Source organism: Esox lucius, chromosome 20 (assembly GCF_011004845.1).
Source record: "Esox lucius isolate fEsoLuc1 chromosome 20, fEsoLuc1.pri, whole genome shotgun sequence".
NCBI lineage: Eukaryota > Metazoa > Chordata > Actinopteri > Esociformes > Esocidae > Esox > Esox lucius.
In genome coordinates, this window is record NC_047588.1 from 14062007 (window position 1) to 14080815 (window position 18809).

Below are 18809 nucleotides of genomic sequence, written 5' to 3' on the forward strand. Positions count from 1 at the left end.
GACAAGGTGGAACAAAGGCTAGTTGCTAATCCATGTCTAGTAGTTGGTTCCTTCTATGAGTTGTCATGAATCAATGTGTTCCATCTGCACTGTCACCCTGTTGACCTGTTATCAATAATGTATCCGGGTTTCGTTAGGACCCATGACCACAAGAGCTACCTGGAAGCACCAAGCAGACAAGAAGCTACAGGAAATGGCTTTTTTAGATCGAAGACGCTGCTGATATAGGGAGACCCCTCACTCTGACACTTTCCACCAACCATTCCACTGCTCTTAACCCATGACCCTACTGCAGAAAGTGCTGTGCTAAGGCACTACAGAGGCATTTGTCTTCTCTTTTATTCAAGAGGCTTTCTCTGAAAAGACATGCTAAAGAGAGTACAAAGCAGCACAATTAGCATAAACCCTCAGGTTTCACGTCATTTTCACAAAGACTTAATAGTGTGGTTGAAAAAGAGCACAACCTTCAATTTTTAAAGTCTGTCTGGAACAAACACATACAGTGCTTGATTCCATAATGCTTCTGATATGATAGAGCCTTTTTCTTTTATTATGAGGAACCTTTCTCCAAATGTCTTTCTTATCTATTTGTGGATGCAGCAGCATCAATCTCCTGAATCCAAGTGGTCAGAGCAGGCCTGTAAACACCCTGCAGTTCGGCAAGCTAATTAAGGGTAATTAAAGGCTAGCGTTTAACGTGTGTCCATCCACTTGGGGGGCTGATGTTGATAAATTAGCCACTGCACTAACGTGCTTACAGGCTGCCAATCACTCCGGATGAATACTGTGTTCCGGAGTAGGAGGGAGAAGTCCATTAGCCCGTGCTAAAATCAGATCTTACCATGCTTATCAGTCCATTTTCCTCCCTAGATTCATTAGTTGTCCCTCGATGCTCATGCATTTGTCTGCTGTTGATTGCGTCCCACTCTTTTTGGACTTTATTTTTCAATGACGGTCACTGAGTCAGTGATATTTGATATTGGGCAATATTTTCTGTAATGTATTGTAAATGCGTTGCCAGGCTATATTCAGGTTTGACCAGCAGGTGCTGTAAATCTAAGATTTTCTACACTGGATACTTTCAGGATTGTAAAGAAGGGCTAAGGCAAAACAATACCTAAGGTCTTTGAAAGTAAAATATCAATCCTTTAATCAGATTATTCTTTATTTGATCGACTGATGTTGTTTTGGTTTCACCTTGCGTTTAATGTATTTGTTGAGTAAAAAGAGAACATTTGGAATACAAAAGGAATGCATCGCTAAAGTAAGGTTATAATAGTGTATAACTAATGCATTATTGTGTGATAACTGATAACATGTTAAAAGGAAAGACCTGTGGTATGCTAAAGCCATGTGACAAGGCATGCTTATTTTTAGCCACAATTATTAATACTAAGTACTTCATGTAGGGATAAAGTATATGGCTATTCACTTCAGTGAGAAAAGAAAATTGACACAATTTTCTCTACCTTTCCAGCTTTAATTGCAATCTGACAGCTCTCACTGAGTCGGCCAGCTTTCAACTCTCTGACTACTGTAATATTTCAGTGGCACTTACATTCAATGTCCAATGTCACCTTCTCGTCCCCAGGTCCGGCTCGGTTCTCTGCCTCACACGTCAGGTTGTGCAAGTTGTCTTTGGAGGAAACATTCATCATTTGCAGTTCCAACTCTAGAGTCGAGCCCCAGAACCTCTCCTGGACAAGGACCAAGGCACATAGTGCCAAAAGGGATTACACATTATTGCTGACAATAATAGAGACATCATAATCTAAAGGATTAAGACAATGTATGAGATTCTATTTATTTATATAAAAAAAAGATATATAAAGTCTACACACCTTTATAAAAATGCAGCTTTTATGTAAAGGCTGTAATCAAGACTTTTTTTCACCTTACAAAATGTCAATGCCTTGTTTGCAATAGTGTGCATAGCCTTTAAATGGAGTTTGTAATTATGTTCAAATTTAAAGGTGCACTGTGTAGAATCCTGGCTCTTACATTTACAATGGCACCATCAGAACATTGCACAGATTCGGCACCCCCTCCAAAATGAATGACAGCTCAAAGAGAAAGTAACAAGAGGTCTACAGTAACCATGAAGGAGCTGCCAAAATGTCTCGGAACTCGGCATTCGCTGCATACTACAACCACTGCAAGTATTCCATACAAGTCTGAGCTGTGGGGTAGGGTTGCAAGATTTCAAGACATTTCTCACAAAAATTTACATCCAAGCCTGTATATACTTTGGAAGAAGACACAATGCATTATAGTCTGATGCGGCCAAAGTTGAACATTTTGGCTTTATTTCAAAAAGAGATTATTTCCAACCGAACACGGCTCATCAACAAAAGTACACCGTATCTACTGTCAATCATGTTTGCAGCAGCATCATGGTAAGGGTCTGCTATTCTTCAGCAGGGTCAATGCCTCTGGTCAGGATAGATGAATACCTCCAAATATCAAGATATTTTGGTGTAAACTTGCAGCCCTTGCTGCCAAAAAGCTAAAGTTAAAGAAAAATGTCACCTTTCAACATTTGAAGCTCACAGCTGAGTTAACAAATTGCTGCAAAAAATTATAGCCAGAATCTTTCCAGATTCATGAAATCCCTTGTCTGCCCTTATGGACTGCCCCTTATCATGAATTTATCTGACCATATTTCATCCTGGAGTTTACTCAAACTTGGAATGGAATGAGCACAATGGTCAGATTATATGAAAATATATTTGATGCAGAAAAGTACCTCATCCACCAAGACTGGCTCCTCTCTAGGTTTTTGTTTTCATCTCTCTTTAAAAAATTTGCTCCCCGAAATGCAGCACGGAACATCAGCTTCACATTTAATTTCCCATGATATCAGTCTGTTATAATGATTCAACAAGGGTTTTACATATGGCTATAATTTAAGAAATTACTGTAGTTGATATAGATTATTATTATTACAAATTAACTAATGTGGTCATTACAGGAAATATTGCAGCATGTTAAGAAACGTAGCATGAATTCACAATGGGAAAAAATAGACATTGAAACATTGTTAAATTGTTATTCTGACAATTTAATTTGCTGATGTATATTTTCCACATCAACTGGTCTGTGTTTGACAATCAATTCTCTTAAACCACCACTTGGCACTGTGTGTACACATGGATATGATCAAATGGACAAACATTCTCAAGCAAACATTCATGTACACAAATCTCACCCTTTACATGGAAATGATTGCACACATGGTTTTTGCATAGATCTGCGCCTATGCACATTTGATAAATGAGACCCCAGGACATAAAAAAAGGGTTTCACAAGGCTGAAAAGTGGGTCTTCCTGTGAGACAATAACCATAAGCCCACGTCAAAATCCACAAAGAAATTTGAGTGGCCGAAGATCTGCAGTAAAATCCACATCAACCCCTTCCCCCCAGATTTTTCCAGCTATGTTTCACAAGAAAAGGTTTTACTTAAGCATGAATCAACCACAGAACCTGAACTGCAGCTATTGAGACTTACAAGACACAAGACGCATGGTTTCACAATGGGACCAGAACAGAGGCAAAGTTGTCCCTCGTTGTTCGATGGTCATATTTGACTGATGGTGGTGGTAGTAAATAGGGGTGGTAGTAGGTGTCCTGCCCCCCAACCCCCCCCCCCCCCCCCCCCCCCCCCGTTGTTTCATCCACACCCCCTTACGAGATGGTGAAATTGACATTTAGCTTTTCTGCTGCTCCCCCTTTAGCAGTCCCAGCACACCCATCCACCAGAATGGATGAATGTAATAAGCATCACCACAGCCGTTGAGCACAAGTCAACTGTCCATCAGGCAGCTTTATTACCAGGAACCCCTGATGAAAAGATCTTCCCCTGAAAATGACTATGCTGTGTGCTTTCTTAAGCTATGTCATCTGGCTGAGTGTACCTTAAAGTGCATGTTTTTAGTATGTCCCTCTGAAATCACTTAGTATCCTCTGACATCACTCAGTAAAACACTCAGTACCTCTTATTTGTTGTGGAATGACCAACTATGCTGTTTACTTTCTGCATCCATGTCATTTCGCTGACATCACTTAGTACCTGTACGGTGTAGTGGGAATGCAAATCCTCTGTGCGCCACCTCACTGAGGGCGTGGGTACTCCAGTCACCTGGCACAGAAACGACAGGTTTCCTCCCTCCTGGACCTTGGTGATGGCATGGATGATGGCTACCTTGGGTACAGCTGCAATACAATGAAAAAAAGTGTGTGTCTGAACATCTACGGTTGGTGTATGTTCTGTGGAAAACTACGTTGAATAACAAACCCAACAGCAATACCAGTTACAGTACGTACAGTAGGAATGTCAGAAAAAAGAGAGTACATTTAACTCACTGCAATTCTCCATCATCAAGGAGTCCAATTGTAGTTTGTGGCCATTGGAGAAGCAATGTAACGGTTGGTTGTCGAGGTCACTGTGCTCATTAAGCTGCCATTGCTGCAGCCAATGGATATCACAGGAGCACACAAGGGGGTTGTCCCTCAAAACCCTGAACAGAATCAGGCTCTTTTGTCACAAAGTTTGCTCTCAATTGTATAAACTTATTTTTTTCTTTCTATATGACTATCCAAAGTATTCAAGGTCGCTATTATCAAAGAAGCAAGCAAAAGGAACATTGGAGTTTCTAAGAAAGAGGTAGTGAATACAGAGAAAAAATGCATATGAGAATAAAGCAGTGAAATATGTCGGCAATGAGTTCCAAAACAGAGTGAAAAGGGTCTATTTTGCTCATATAGTGATAGGCTGACAGTGTGAATAGTATTGATCAGACTGAGGGACTATCTTTGTGGTTATATTTCAGTCAGAGGTTGACTAGTTAAAGAGAATATAGAAGTGATGCTTTGAATGGTGCTTTACTCACAAGTTGAGCAGGGGAAGAAGATGGAACACCTTCCAACTGATATGCTCCAGGGAGTTAGATGCCAGGTTACTGTAATACAATAAGGCAACATCAACATCAATCTAACAGGACATTGGGTATATGCATTGTTAAAAAGCACAATTTCAGTTCAGCCTGTTTCATTTGAGCCTGCACAATAAGTTGAGCCTGTTTTTGAGCTGTTTCCACATTTTAATTTCCAACACATCAAGTGTTCATGTTAATGCACAAACAATAATCAGTCATTACAACCTAGCTCTATTTGCCGTTTTTTGTAATGTACTGTATTTAACATATCTATTCAAATTAGTTCCAACACTTCTGTTGATGTCTCAAATTATGCCATAATTATGAGCAAAATGTAGCTAAGTCTGGTGATAGAAAGTATGGAATAATACTGGGAAATGAATAAAACATGTATCTGTAAAACCTTTTTTATGTTTGTTTGTTTAAATAAGTCAAACTGATGCCAAGATTTGATCACTCACTTCAGAACAATGCATACCTGCTTCAAATTACTCTCTTGGTGCACACACAATGCTTACAAATGTACTCTGATGAATTATGCAGGCAAGTCTTTTACCTCAAGTGCTACATTCACAAACATCATTGGCACACCTCTGTTCTGTACATTAGGTGATTAGCCAAACCTTTTCTCTGAGAGAGAAGTTGCCATACTTGGCCAGAGGACATTCTTACATTAAATTATCCTAAATTTGCAAGAAATGCCAAGAAGTGTGCATAAGGTTAGTATGAGGTTAATTAATTTATCATAAACGCTTGCATTTTGCAGCTGATTGGGGGCAGTTGATAGTTTATTGAACCCCCACAGAGCATTGCCTTGCCCTTGCTAAAATATTGCCTTAAATAGATTAAAATGAATCTCTACACCATCTTTTGCAATAATCACCTTTAGGTTTGCCAGGACCTTAGGTTTGCCAGGACCTTAGGTTTGCCCGTCTTGAAAGGTGCCCTTACATGTCCAACTCAGCTAATACTAGCTAAAGTCAATATTAAAAAAAAGATTTAGTTGAAGTAAATCCTGCGATAAACTCTTCTCAATTTCAGTGAAAACATAATGTGGTCTGAATGGTCCATAAGAAAGCTTATTCACAATGGATCCTGGTTGCTACGCCTTCGATGTGTTGCAGATCTGTAAGGTCTGCAGAAGGCTCTTGTGCTGGCAGAGAATGTAAATAAGACCCTTTAGAAGATGACAGTAGACCACACAGGGGAGACTACTCATGCAACTGATACATATTCACTCTGGCAGGGCCAATTGGGGACCAGCAGGGGCTCAATCATTTGTTTTCCTTGGACCCAAAAGTCTATGTCAGATGGGTTAACCATTGGGACCTATCTATTACCTTCTCGAATCTTTACGGGGCACAAGGGGAGAGAGGTGGGGCCGGGAATAGCTGCTCGTCCAATCGGTACTTGTGCGTGGCACATATCTTAAAGAACTAGGGAGGGGATGGAGGTGGGGGAGACAACCAGTGGCAGAACCAAAATGATCCTAAGGACGTTTTGAAACATGGCACCCCAAGTACAGTGCCGTACCATGGGTGGGGCTGCCTATCTAAGACACATCTGTTACACCTCATAGGCCCCTCTGTCTGATATTGATTAAGTGATAATGGACCCTTAGTGGAGTGTATTTATTATGCATCAGTTGTCAATATTCTGACAAAGTAAGCGAGTAAAATGTGACTGGTGGATGTCTTCTCCAATTTCTTTAGATCCCTCCCTCCTTCACTCAACCCCACCTCCACCCCACCTACCCTAAACCCTTTCAGATCCCTCCCTCCTTCACTCAACCCCACCTCCACCCCACCTACCCTAAACCCTTTCAGATCCCTCCCTCCTTCACTCAACCCCACCTCCACCCCACCTACCCTAAACCCTTTCAGATCCCTCCCTCCTTCACTCAACCCCACCTCCACTCCACCTACCCTAAACCCTTTCAGATCCCTCCCTCCTTCACTCAACCCCACCTCCACCCCACCTACCCTAAACCCTTTCAGATCCCTCCCTCCTTCACTCAACCCCACCTCCACCCCACCTACCCTAAACCCTTTCAGATCCCTCCCTCCTTCACTCAACCCCACCTCCACCCCACCTACCCTAAACCCTTTCAGATCCCTCCCTCCCTCCTTCACCCAACCCCACCTCCACCCCACCTACCCTAAACCCTTTCAGATCCCTCCCTCCTTCACTCAACCCCACCTCCACCCCACCTACCCTAAACCCTTTCAGATCCCTCCCTCCTTCACTCAACCCCACCTCCACCCCACCTACCCTAAACCCTTTCAGATCCCTCCCTCCTTCACCCAACCCCACCTCCACCCCACCTACCCTAAACCCTTTCAGATCCCTCCCTCCCTCCTTCACTCAACCCCACCTCCACCCCACCTACTCTAAACCCTTTCAGATCCCTCCCTCCTTCACTCAACCCCACCTCCACCCCATCTACCCTAAACCCTTTCAGATCCCTCCCTCCTTCACTCAACCCCACCTCCACCCCACCTACCCTAAACCCTTTCAGATCCCTCCCTCCTTCACTCAACCCCACCTCCACCCCACCTACCCTAAACCCTTTCATATCCCTCCCTCCCTCCTTCACTCAACCCCACCTCCACCCCACCTACTCTAAACCCTTTCAGATCCCTCCCTCCTTCACTCAACCCCACCTCCACCCCACCTACCCTAAACCCTTTCAGATCCCTCCCTCCTTCACTCAACCCCACCTCCACTCCACCTACCCTAAACCCTTTCAGATCCCTCCCTCCTTCACTCAACCCCACCTCCACCCCACCTACCCTAAACCCTTTCAGATCCCTCCCTCCTTCACTCAACCCCACCTCCACCCCACCTACCCTAAACCCTTTCAGATCCCTCCCTCCTTCACTCAACCCCACCTCCACCCCACCTACCCTAAACCCTTTCAGATCCCTCCCTCCCTCCTTCACCCAACCCCACCTCCACCCCACCTACCCTAAACCCTTTCAGATCCCTCCCTCCTTCACTCAACCCCACCTCCACCCCACCTACCCTAAACCCTTTCAGATCCCTCCCTCCTTCACTCAACCCCACCTCCACCCCACCTACCCTAAACCCTTTCAGATCCCTCCCTCCTTCACCCAACCCCACCTCCACCCCACCTACCCTAAACCCTTTCAGATCCCTCCCTCCCTCCTTCACTCAACCCCACCTCCACCCCACCTACTCTAAACCCTTTCAGATCCCTCCCTCCTTCACTCAACCCCACCTCCACCCCACCTACCCTAAACCCTTTCAGATCCCTCCCTCCTTCACTCAACCCCACCTCCACCCCACCTACCCTAAACCCTTTCAGATCCCTCCCTCCTTCACTCAACCCCACCTCCACCCCACCTACCCTAAACCCTTTCATATCCCTCCCTCCCTCCTTCACTCAACCCCACCTCCACCCCACCTACTCTAAACCCTTTCAGATCCCTCCCTCCTTCACTCAACCCCACCTCCACCCCACCTACCCTAAACCCTTTCAGATCCCTCCCTCCTTCACTCAACCCCACCTCCACCCCACCTACCCTAAACCCTTTCAGATCCCTTTCAACTGCACCGCCCCCCCTCCCCAACCACTAGTTTCACATCATTTCAGATGACAAGGATAAGAAGGTGGGGTTAAGGTAAACTCAAGATTGATAGGATGGCTGCCAGTGATATGGCCAACCTTAATACAAGTATACAACACATGTGTTACTTCTGTTTTGTACGATAGAGTATATCTCTCAAAGGTAATTCAAACACTGCATTTGTGAAAAACAATAAATGTGTCGATCAAGAATATTTCCAAAGATACAGAGAATTGAACTAGACGACATTCAGTACATCATTTATACTACGGAATCCATCTAAAAGTAAGCTTAACTTCCGGGTTCAGGGTGCAGTGAGTGAAGTATCAGACAGAAATGTCTCAGAGAATGCATTGCAGAAACAGCTGCTGCTTTAAGAAAAGGTTGTAGCTACTTGACACAAAATGTTTTTTTGCAGAAGAGGATTTATTTGCACAGTTTTAAAGTGTTATTCACAATATTTCTCAAGTCTAAAATTCATATAAAGGTAGTTGAGTTTGCTGCCGAGCAGGATTGGATTCTGTGAAAATTCATCAGCGTGCTATCAATCTCTGTAAAGACTGGAAAGCATGGCACTGGTTACAGCAGAGATGACACCAGGCACGTGCAATAAAAGCAGTATAGCTAAGGGCCTCTGGCCGTGAAGTGACCTCCTCGATTTACTACTAGTTAGAAAAGTAAATCCACATCAGCAAAAAATGCCAGTTTATTTACACAAGACTGAAAAAGTGTTGACATGTTAACATGCCACAGACATATTGGAATCAAATTATATCATATAGACTTAATGATATGTGTGACCAACACAAGTGATGTTTTATGAAAACTCAGGAGCTGTGTGATTTTGATTATACTGTGTTTTACCATTTAATAGCTGATGAAACTACACAAATTAGAATGGAGTTAAGCCTTGACTAATGCTGCTGGTTGCTACGATCACAAATTTTTCATAAACAGGTCAGTGCTTCAGTTTCCCAATACTAACAGTCGCTCAGCTCAACTGTAATTTGTATTTGAGTTTAATAAGCTAAACGTATGGGTAGAAACAGCACAATCGGCACAGCAGCTTCTTACAGCATGGCAACTCTTCATAGGCATAACAATTCTGTGTTATTTGGCAAGCGATCTTAATCAAAACTCATCCCCATGTTGTGACAAAACCTGTTACATAAATCTCACAAAACATGTTTTAGAATATGCAGAAAGTATCACCAACATGATTCTTTCACCTTAAAGAAAACATTACTGAACTAATAACCATGCCACATATGCTTATTTTCATGCCATTTAAGTTCCAAGTAAGGTGGTGCTTACATTCACTTGCCCTTTGAGTCATTATTTTTATAAAATTAATAAAATGTGTTAATAATGATTTATTTCAGGTTATTTGAACAACTGAAGTATTCCTGTATCTATTGCTATGATCATACTACATATTAGCAGTGATGTTATCATTCTGAATTTAATTTACAAATAGAAATCCTTTGGGACTTAATAGAAACATTTGAAAGACTTTTCCTTGACTGACAGCAACAAACAGCCTGACCCACAAATAGGTCCGGACATGACACTGAAAGACAATCCCTTTGTAAAGACAACAATACTTACACATATTGAAGCTTGAGGTTGTGCTGGAAAGCATTAGCCGAGATGTACGCCAGCCTACAGAAAGTGACTGTGCTGTGGGGAAAACCATGACAGACAAGAAGTTAAAATCACAGATAATGCTACTAATTGGTCATTGTAAACCCATAACCTTTATATTAACCAACTAAAGACCATGTCCTTTCTATGACCACAGTAGTTGTAAGGCTCAGAATGCTAGATAATGTGTAAGAGTTTACCCTCTTGATTGAAAGAGCCATGTAGGGAATTACTTGTTGGGTTGTAAAGGTTAAGACTAAAGAATGCTGTAACAAGGAAGTTGAGAGGGTTTATCGTGAGGACACAGTTCAGTGTAGAGAAGACCACTCAGTAAATGACAGGACAAAACAAACACAGTATAGAGTCTAATCAATAAAAGCAGCTGTTGGGTGTATGCAGGACATCTTACATACGTATGTTTGTCATGCGTTAACACAAATGTACCTCTGCAATCGTTGTACTATCACATAGCATTAGAAATGACAAAATTATTTCATGCAGGTTTACTCACAGATTCTTCAACTCTCTGTAGTTGGCAAGGTCTACTTCTGTTATATTCTCCAAGTTGGCTTGATTTTCAATGTAACTGTAATGACATTAAAAGCAAAAGGTCAAATTTAATTGTACTTGCTTTGATTTGAGTACAATTCTAAAATGCAAAATGTAAAAACAACTGAATGGGAAAATACACAAACACTATCTAGGAATAATGAACTGCATAGACCTATTACAAGCAACAACAAAAAGACAACAAGCTTGAATGGAAAATGAACAATATGCTATATTTTGAAACAGAGCAATCCAGACAAAGCAGAATAGCTGGCATAATTATCAATACAAAAGGGGGGTTTTAGCATGTAAAAAGCTCTTTAAAAAAGTACTGAAATAACACCATACAGCACTAGTTTTAGTGTGCATTGTCGAAACCATGAGCCTTTGAGGGCTGGAGCTTGTCAAATGATTGCAAAACCAGACTGCAGCTGATACAAAGACAACAAACCACAAAGGTTATTTAAAAAGTATATCTACTGTAGAGAAGACTTGGAAAAAACACTTGATGGTAAATTTTCTTCAATGAGTAGTTTTCCACTTTTCCAGACATACCTCATATTTCACATGGGGACAATATGTCAACTCAACAGTCATTTAATTCAAGGTCACTGTTCTCAACTTTTGGACTACAGGCGGTGAACAAAATAATGGAAACACCACATTGAAAAGCACTGTTACTTTGAAGTAACTAATTAACAATTACACAGGCAGCTGCGGAGGTCACATTAGGTTGAATGTCAATTAGCAGTACATGGACCATTCTGCCAAATCGGTGCCATTTGCATGTTGTAACTTTTCAAAATTAGACGTAATTCTTTATCTATTTTTCAGCACTGTATCTAATGATACACATGCTTATCTCTTAAAAATGGGTTACATTCAATCTCAGTCAATTTAGTGTTTTTTTTGTTTTCTTAATGTAAGATGGTTGCATTTGTCTCAGTCCTGTTACCAAAATTGTTTAAATTTCAATTAAAAGTCATGCCAAATAGTTTCATTGTTTTCCCCTCAATTAAGAGGGTATTTTACTGAAATAATTGGTTTCATTTTCAAGAATCATGTATCTATAGCTAAAAAGTCACAACATATGCAGGCAAAATGTATTGTGTAAGGGAGACCCCAACCTCAAAATATATGTGTTTTATCAAACAGTTGTTTAAATGATGGACCAAACATAACTGAAAAAAAGTTTCAAATAAAAAACAATTAAGTAACAGGAATGAACATTGGGTCACAGGAATGAGTGCTTATGTGTGTGAGAATAATTGGATATCACACAACTTCCTTGAAATAAACAGATATAAAACAGAGGTCATTGTATTTGGCAAAAAAGACCTTAGTCTAAACATAAAAGCTGTAACAATTGTGTGTGCATGCTTTTACAAGAGTGTGTGTGAGTGTGTGCTTGTGTGATGGCTTCCTTATATAGTTCTTGCATAGTTTGAAGTAGTGCTTTGGGTCATTGTCCTGTTGTAGAAGGCTCCAATTAAGCGCTATCCACAGGGTACAGCATGGCTTTTGCAAAATGTAGAGATAGAATTCCTTCTTCAAGATCCCTTTAACCCTGTACAAATCTCCCACTAAACCACCAACAAAGCACTCCATTGCCTCCACCATGCTTGACAGATGGTGTTAAATCCTCCTCCAGCATCTTTTCATTTGGTCTGCGTCTCACAAATTTTCTTCTTTGTGAACCGAACACCTCAAACTTAGATTTGTCTATCCATAACAATTTTTTTCAATCTTCCTCAGTCCAGTGTCTTTGTTCTTTTGCCCATCTTAATCTTTGCTTTTTATTGGCCCCTCTGAAATATAGCTTTTTCTTAGCAACTCTCCCTAGAAAGCCAGCATTCCAGAGATGCCTCTTCACTGTTGATGTGGAGAATGGTGTTTTGCGGGTACTACTTAATTAAGCTGCCAGTTGAGGACCAGTGAGGTGTCTACTTTTCAAACTAGACACGCTAATGGAATAGCTTTCATTTCTCAGAACAAGAATAGACTGATGAGTTTCAGAAGAAAGTTCTTTGTTTCAGGTCATTTTGAGCCTGTAATGGAATCCACAATTGCTCGCCACCATGCTCAGGACCCTGGGTCTTAACCCCTCCATTTGCAACTGGATCCTGGACTTCCTGACAAGCACACTGTAGGTGGTGAGAATGGGCAACCTCACCTCCTCTGCACTGACCCTTAGCACCGGAGCCCCCCAGAGCTGTGTATTCGGTCCCCGCCTGTACTCCCTGTTCACGCATGACTGCATGGCCACACACAGCTCCAACATCATACTTAAGTATGCAGATGACACCACCATCTTGGGTCTCATCTCCAACAACGATGGGAACTAATACAGAGAGGAGAAAAATGATTTGGCAAGATGGTGCCAGGACAACCACCTCTCTCTCATACACAAGACTAAGGAGATGACCGTGGAGTTCAGGAATCTTACAGTTTACAAAGCTGGAATTTAAGCCTGCTCTGCCATTTGAAAACCACTTGTATCCAAGGCAAACAAACAAAGACACATAACTTGGTCAAAGGAGCACAAAATCTGGACCCCTGACCAATGGGAAAAAGAAATAAGGTCTGACTAGTCATCCTTGATTTGACCATTATTTCCTACTTCCAGACAGGTTTACATTTAGATAAGGCCAAAAGATGCCTTTAGCAACCAATGTCTGCTGGAGTCATGAATGGGGTCAATAGGTGATTGCTCTGCATGGTCCAAGGAATATGAGGCCATATTACAGTACCAGGGGCACCCTGTGGTACAAACACTGTTCCTTCATGATGTTCCAATATTCCAGGATGATAATGCCTCCATACACACTGCTAAACTAATTCAGGAGTGGTCACTTTAACACAAAGAGGACCTGAAATGCCTGCCATGCCACTCCAATCACCAAATCTGAACATCATTGAACCTTCAAAAGAACTGTAGACTTTTCTTCTTGAAGAGTAATGCAATTCACACAGTTGAATTGAGGACTTTTATGACAGCATTCCAAGGACTGTGGCTGTTCTGAATACAAAGGTTGGCCCCGCTCCGTAATGGATCCATAATATATATGTATTGTTGAAATGTAAAGGTGGCCTAGGTTGGTCCAGTTTTCCGGGCCATTGTGTCCACAGCGTGGGTTTGAATCTGGCCCACTGCTCTTCACAGCTGGTTCTATCTTCCTGGCCAAAAAAGCATAGACACAAAATCCCCCCAAAAAAAGGTTTTAATGAAAAATAGATGAATAACCTGACTATAAAGTCACAACCAATGTGGGGATAGGACATCACTGACTCCAGTATCCTCTGAGTAGTGTCCAAACATCTTCCACCACCAAGTATGTCCCACTTACAGTAACACTGAGCCATTAGTGATTCAGTCTTGATTGTGTCTGACTGACCCACAGATCAGTAATGTGATTGCAGGGCAGGTGGAACAAGAATCACCAATAAGCACCTATGCTTATTGGAATCAGCCAAGTGGGCAATATTTCATATGTTGTTCTCATACAGGCATTCACTGGCAATTCGTAGAATTGCATTTATAACTTAGCACATGATAAATTCATCCCTGCTTAACATTTAACTGCTTCTTATTTGTTTCTCTCTATATCAGCTGTATCTTTTCTGCTGCCAACACACAAGTGTTGTGATTTTCTGACATGGAGGCTTTGGCGTCAACACGTGCCGACAGAGAAGCTCTCGCTTATTGATTGAATGGCTTCAGAATGAATGCAGCAGCTCTGCAGGAGGTCAAAGTAACACATTTATCCACAAGTACTGAGAAATGAGAGAAAGTTAAGTACAAGCTAGAAAGGCTGTACACACTTGTTCCCCCAAGCTAAACTGGGAGTTTATTGTTTGGAGCAGTTGAGAAAAACCGGCAGAAAAGCAAATAGTCTTTGGTTCTGTGTTCCATAAGTTCTGTGCTCTATTTTTAGTATTGTATAGCCTAACTACTGTGCAGTCAAATTCTCTGAAACCGGTGGCCATCTTCCAACACCCTGAATGAATGGTCACTGTAATATGGTGTAGTGCAAATAAAACAATTGAGTATTTGGAGTGTACTGTTTTGTGTACTATGTACCCAATAAAATGTAAAAATTAAAGGTGATAGTTTAACATCAGCTTTACTGTTGGCTAATAGCTGTGGTACTGTACGTACCAATATCTCTATAAATCTGCCAGGCAAACATTTCCCAGGATTAAGCAAATAAATTATGGATTACTAATATTCCTTTGTATGTACTCAACTATGGTAACATAGTCCACAGTCCCCTGGGGCATAACCTATTGTTGTAACTAACATCAGGCTACAGATGCCCTGCAGTACCCAGTTTGAAAACACTTACTTTGGGGAACCTTAAGACTCAAGCATCACATTCCCTTCCATAGTATTTCTATAGTGCGTGACTGTGAACAGAGTCTGCCTTCACCAAGGCGGAGGATCGGTGATGAGGTACGTGTCAACAGTATTACAATACCACAGACCCAATCACTCCACTATCCTCTCATCGAAGGCTGAGTGACATTGTAAGGGAATGTGTTCATTGTTCACATGAAAGTCCTGTATTCCCATGTACGTTGAAAGTAAAGCAAGAATGAATGAGAGTCTCTGAGAAATAAAAAGAAAAACCTCTATGTACTTTTTTACTATTTTTGTACTATTTACATTTGAATCTTAGTCATCTACATGAAACAAACAGTTCATTTGTGCCCACAACTCTATATAGCTTTAGCATCAATAGATAATCTCCTAGTCATCTAAAATGTTCATTCTTTAAGGAAAAAATCTCAGTAGATATTAAAATTGGAGTTCTGTGAAACTTCATAAAGATTGCACAGTTATTACACATTTTTCCCAAAACTATACAAAAGCAATGATAAAAGCAGGAACAATTATAATCATTAACTAACTAGAGAGTCACTAAACAAACACACTGAAGGCCAGTAGTACACAGTGAACTCAGTCCACAGTGTCATATCTCTCCCCAATTTGTGAAAAACAGAAACAATCACCTTGATTGAACCTCACACATTCGCTACTGAGATGCGCACTTGTTGTTCCGTGCCAGCATAGCTTTAAAATCAGCAAGGCGATCTTGCAACCAACATCACTTCAACCCAACTCCTTACAGACACTACCAGACAACCTGTTCAAGACCTAGCCAACAGACAGATGAGCTGCTCAAGCAACCTGACGTTTGCACTCACATTTCCGTAATGTTCTCGCTCTCCTGGGGTGCCAGTGCAGGTATAGTGGCAATGCCATCGGGCTCCAAGCACTGCAGCATGGCGAAGGAGCACCTGCAGGCAAACGGGCACCCTCCCAGGGCCGACGCTGCCACGCTGAGGGCCAGGAGTACCAGGGCCAGGGGGACCTCCCGTGGAGAGGAACCCATGACCACAGCCATGGCGACGGATATGTACAGCTCGGAGAATTGTCAGTGCAGACGGGGAAGGAGTAGAACTAAACGGGAGGACAGAGTGGGAGGCTACAAAGCACAGCAGCTCTTCTCTAGGCAGACTTGCAGGGTTGTGATCCCAGCCAGGAGCCTCTGGTATTGAGCCACAGCAGCAGGAGAGAGGCAGGCAAGGGGCCCTGGGGACGGCGTTGGGCTGCAGCCTCCCCCCTCTCTCTCTATGTCAGAGGGAGGGGCAAGCAGGCCATTAGTTGACTGAGTGGGAGAACCACAGTCACCAGACACCACAGAGGGAGAGGAAGGGAATTGGGGGGAGAGGATGGGATGGTGGAGATATGATCTTCTGCCCATGGGTGAGATGTCTCCTGTCCCACAAGTGGTTGCAGGTGTGAGACGACTGAGTCAGGGCTCTTAGGTACCAAACAGTATCATCACATTAGTCTGGGTGGGTCTATGAGATCAGAGAACATAAAAGATGGTTGTGGACAGACAGGGCTATGATACAAAACCCCATTCAAAACAATGTAGATTACAAAATAAGCAATAACATTCTGACAGGCATTATGTATTTATAGATTCTATGTACTTAAAATGCGCATGATTTTTCTCAGAATATCATGTGTAATAAAGATATGACGGCTGAAAAACTTCAATGACAAAGGCTAGAATTGAAAAGGCAGGTACATTTAGCGATACTTCTGGCAGTCCATCTTTGAGCATCTATGAGCAAATTCTTACCCCAGGGAATAATAAATATAAAGCCCCACCACCTTGCCCATTAATCACCATACATACACATGAGTAAGGTCATAGTGTCCTGACCACAATCACCAGCTATAAGCTGAACTGTCGTTTCTGGCACTGCAGTGGGGAGATTGTGATGGCTCAGGACTTCCTCCTTACTCTCCATACTTTAACTAAGCTCAGCAAGTAAGGCGGTAGGACAGAAAGCTTTTTCATGAGCAATGCTAGTGCATTGTGGAATAGTGTTGGATGTGCGAAATGTGACATTGAATGTGTAGAATCCTTGTCTGCACACATTATTAATGCATGAATTGTTACCAAAGACCACATCAAATGAATTTGTATGATTGTGCTCTTCAACAGTTGTTAGTTGTCTTTTACGTGGCAGCCTGTGTGTCAGTGTGCATGCACAGTAAATGTGTATATCAGTCTACAATGAAATGATGAATGCTTTTCTACGTGCTTATGCCACTCAATTACTTACAGTGTCCTACATGTGCACATTTGCGTGTATTGTACATGTATTCTAATTGCTCACATGTCCATATGTGTTTTTCGATTTTGGCCTAATCCAGCCCAAGCAGTACTGGGTATTAATGGATGGTCTATTCCTAGCTCTTGACATCCCCCTGTTGCTCGGCCTGTGGAGCAGACCATTCGTTAGGCCTTCCCCTACTAGATGGCACTACACATAGGTGGCACTACCCGCAAAGTGGGGGTGGAGAACAAAAGTGGCATGACGTGCAGCTGCTGGGCCGCCCGTGTTGTTGTGTTCGGGTTGACCCAGAACACAACAGAAATGAGAAACCAAACAGAAAAGCAGACCCTGAGTCAGCTCAGGCTGTGCCGCCTCCACTCTCTGGAAACCCACATAGAGCATGATCAGTACGTTCCCACCCACTCCCCTGTCTGAGACTGTCCCTTTTCTTCTCACCCTGACGAGCCCTGATGGACTTCAGGTGTGACTCATCTGCGCTGTTGGTTTGGGATGCGTTCCGCACCTTCAGAGTACGGTGGGATGGCGCTGAGTGGCCTCGCTGGCACCCCCACACCACAACATATACTGTAAGTGGCTTAGGATGTGCCCCAGGTTCAACATTTATTCCTTGTGATCCCCTCGGCTCCGACAGGGAGCCTATTTGGTGCATTGCATGGCGATCTGCTTGTGCCTCAACGGTCCGGGCGTGAGTGGGAGACTGCCGTCTGGGATCTGGGTGATTCCGTGACACAACGCTACAACGTCTTTGTCGCCCTGATTATGGTCGGTCTTCGACCACCCCCCCAAGCGGATCCAACAGTTGCGCTAAGGCCAGCGGTCTGTTGCTGAATATGCTGCGGTGCTCCAAACAGTAGCTGCTGCCTCCGGATGGGGTGTAACATCACTCTGTAGCGTATTCCGAACGGGGCTATGGCAGGACGTCCAAAGATAGCTGGCATGTAGAGACCACTCTTTGTCTCTCACCCAGCTCATGCAGACGGTCATTAGACTGGACAGCCTGTTGCAATCCCGTGGACTGGTTATGGCTAAACCAGTTTCTACCCTGGCACAGCAGACCATTTCAGAACTGATGGAGTTGGGATCCGCCCTGGTCCCAGAGGCACCAGAGGGTCGACGAGGTGGATACAGGGAGTGCTCCTACTGCTGGGAAGAGGGGGCATTATTCCGCCTCCTGCCACCTACGTCAGGCCCACCAGGGAGGAGGAGACAAACCACACAATCCTGCAACCACCCAGGTAGGCCAATGTCATCCTCTTCCCATAGTCATGTTTTGGTGTTGGTGGAATTCCCCACCTTCTCAAGCCCCTGGGTTCTCCAGGTCCTCATTTATTCAGGGGCGGCTGGGAATTTCATAAACAGATCGCTAGTCTGCCACCTGGGCTTCCTGTTGGCCATGTTGTCACCTCCATTGACCATGGCTGGGGTCTGGTC

General features: G+C 43.0%; 1 protein-coding gene across 2 annotated transcripts in view; it reads right to left on the reverse strand.

The window, feature by feature from the left end:
* Positions 1 to 16322, reverse strand: part of ntrk1 (neurotrophic tyrosine kinase, receptor, type 1) — a 30587-nt gene extending 14265 nt beyond the window's left edge. The window contains exons 1-7 of one of the 2 annotated variants that reach the window (XM_010885337.4): positions 15927 to 16322; positions 10681 to 10755; positions 10134 to 10205; positions 4891 to 4959; positions 4364 to 4518; positions 4071 to 4213; positions 1559 to 1697 (exon numbers count right to left, since the gene is read on the reverse strand). In XM_010885337.4, coding sequence (XP_010883639.2) covers positions 1559 to 1697; positions 4071 to 4213; positions 4364 to 4518; positions 4891 to 4959; positions 10134 to 10205; positions 10681 to 10755; positions 15927 to 16126 — 853 coding nt within the window. In that variant the 5' untranslated portion in view covers positions 16127 to 16322. The remainder of the gene's footprint in view (positions 1 to 1558; positions 1698 to 4070; positions 4214 to 4363; positions 4519 to 4890; positions 4960 to 10133; positions 10206 to 10680; positions 10756 to 15926) is intronic. The other variant, XM_010885338.4, reaches the window with a different exon arrangement.
* Between the last annotated feature and the right edge of the window lie 2487 nt (positions 16323 to 18809).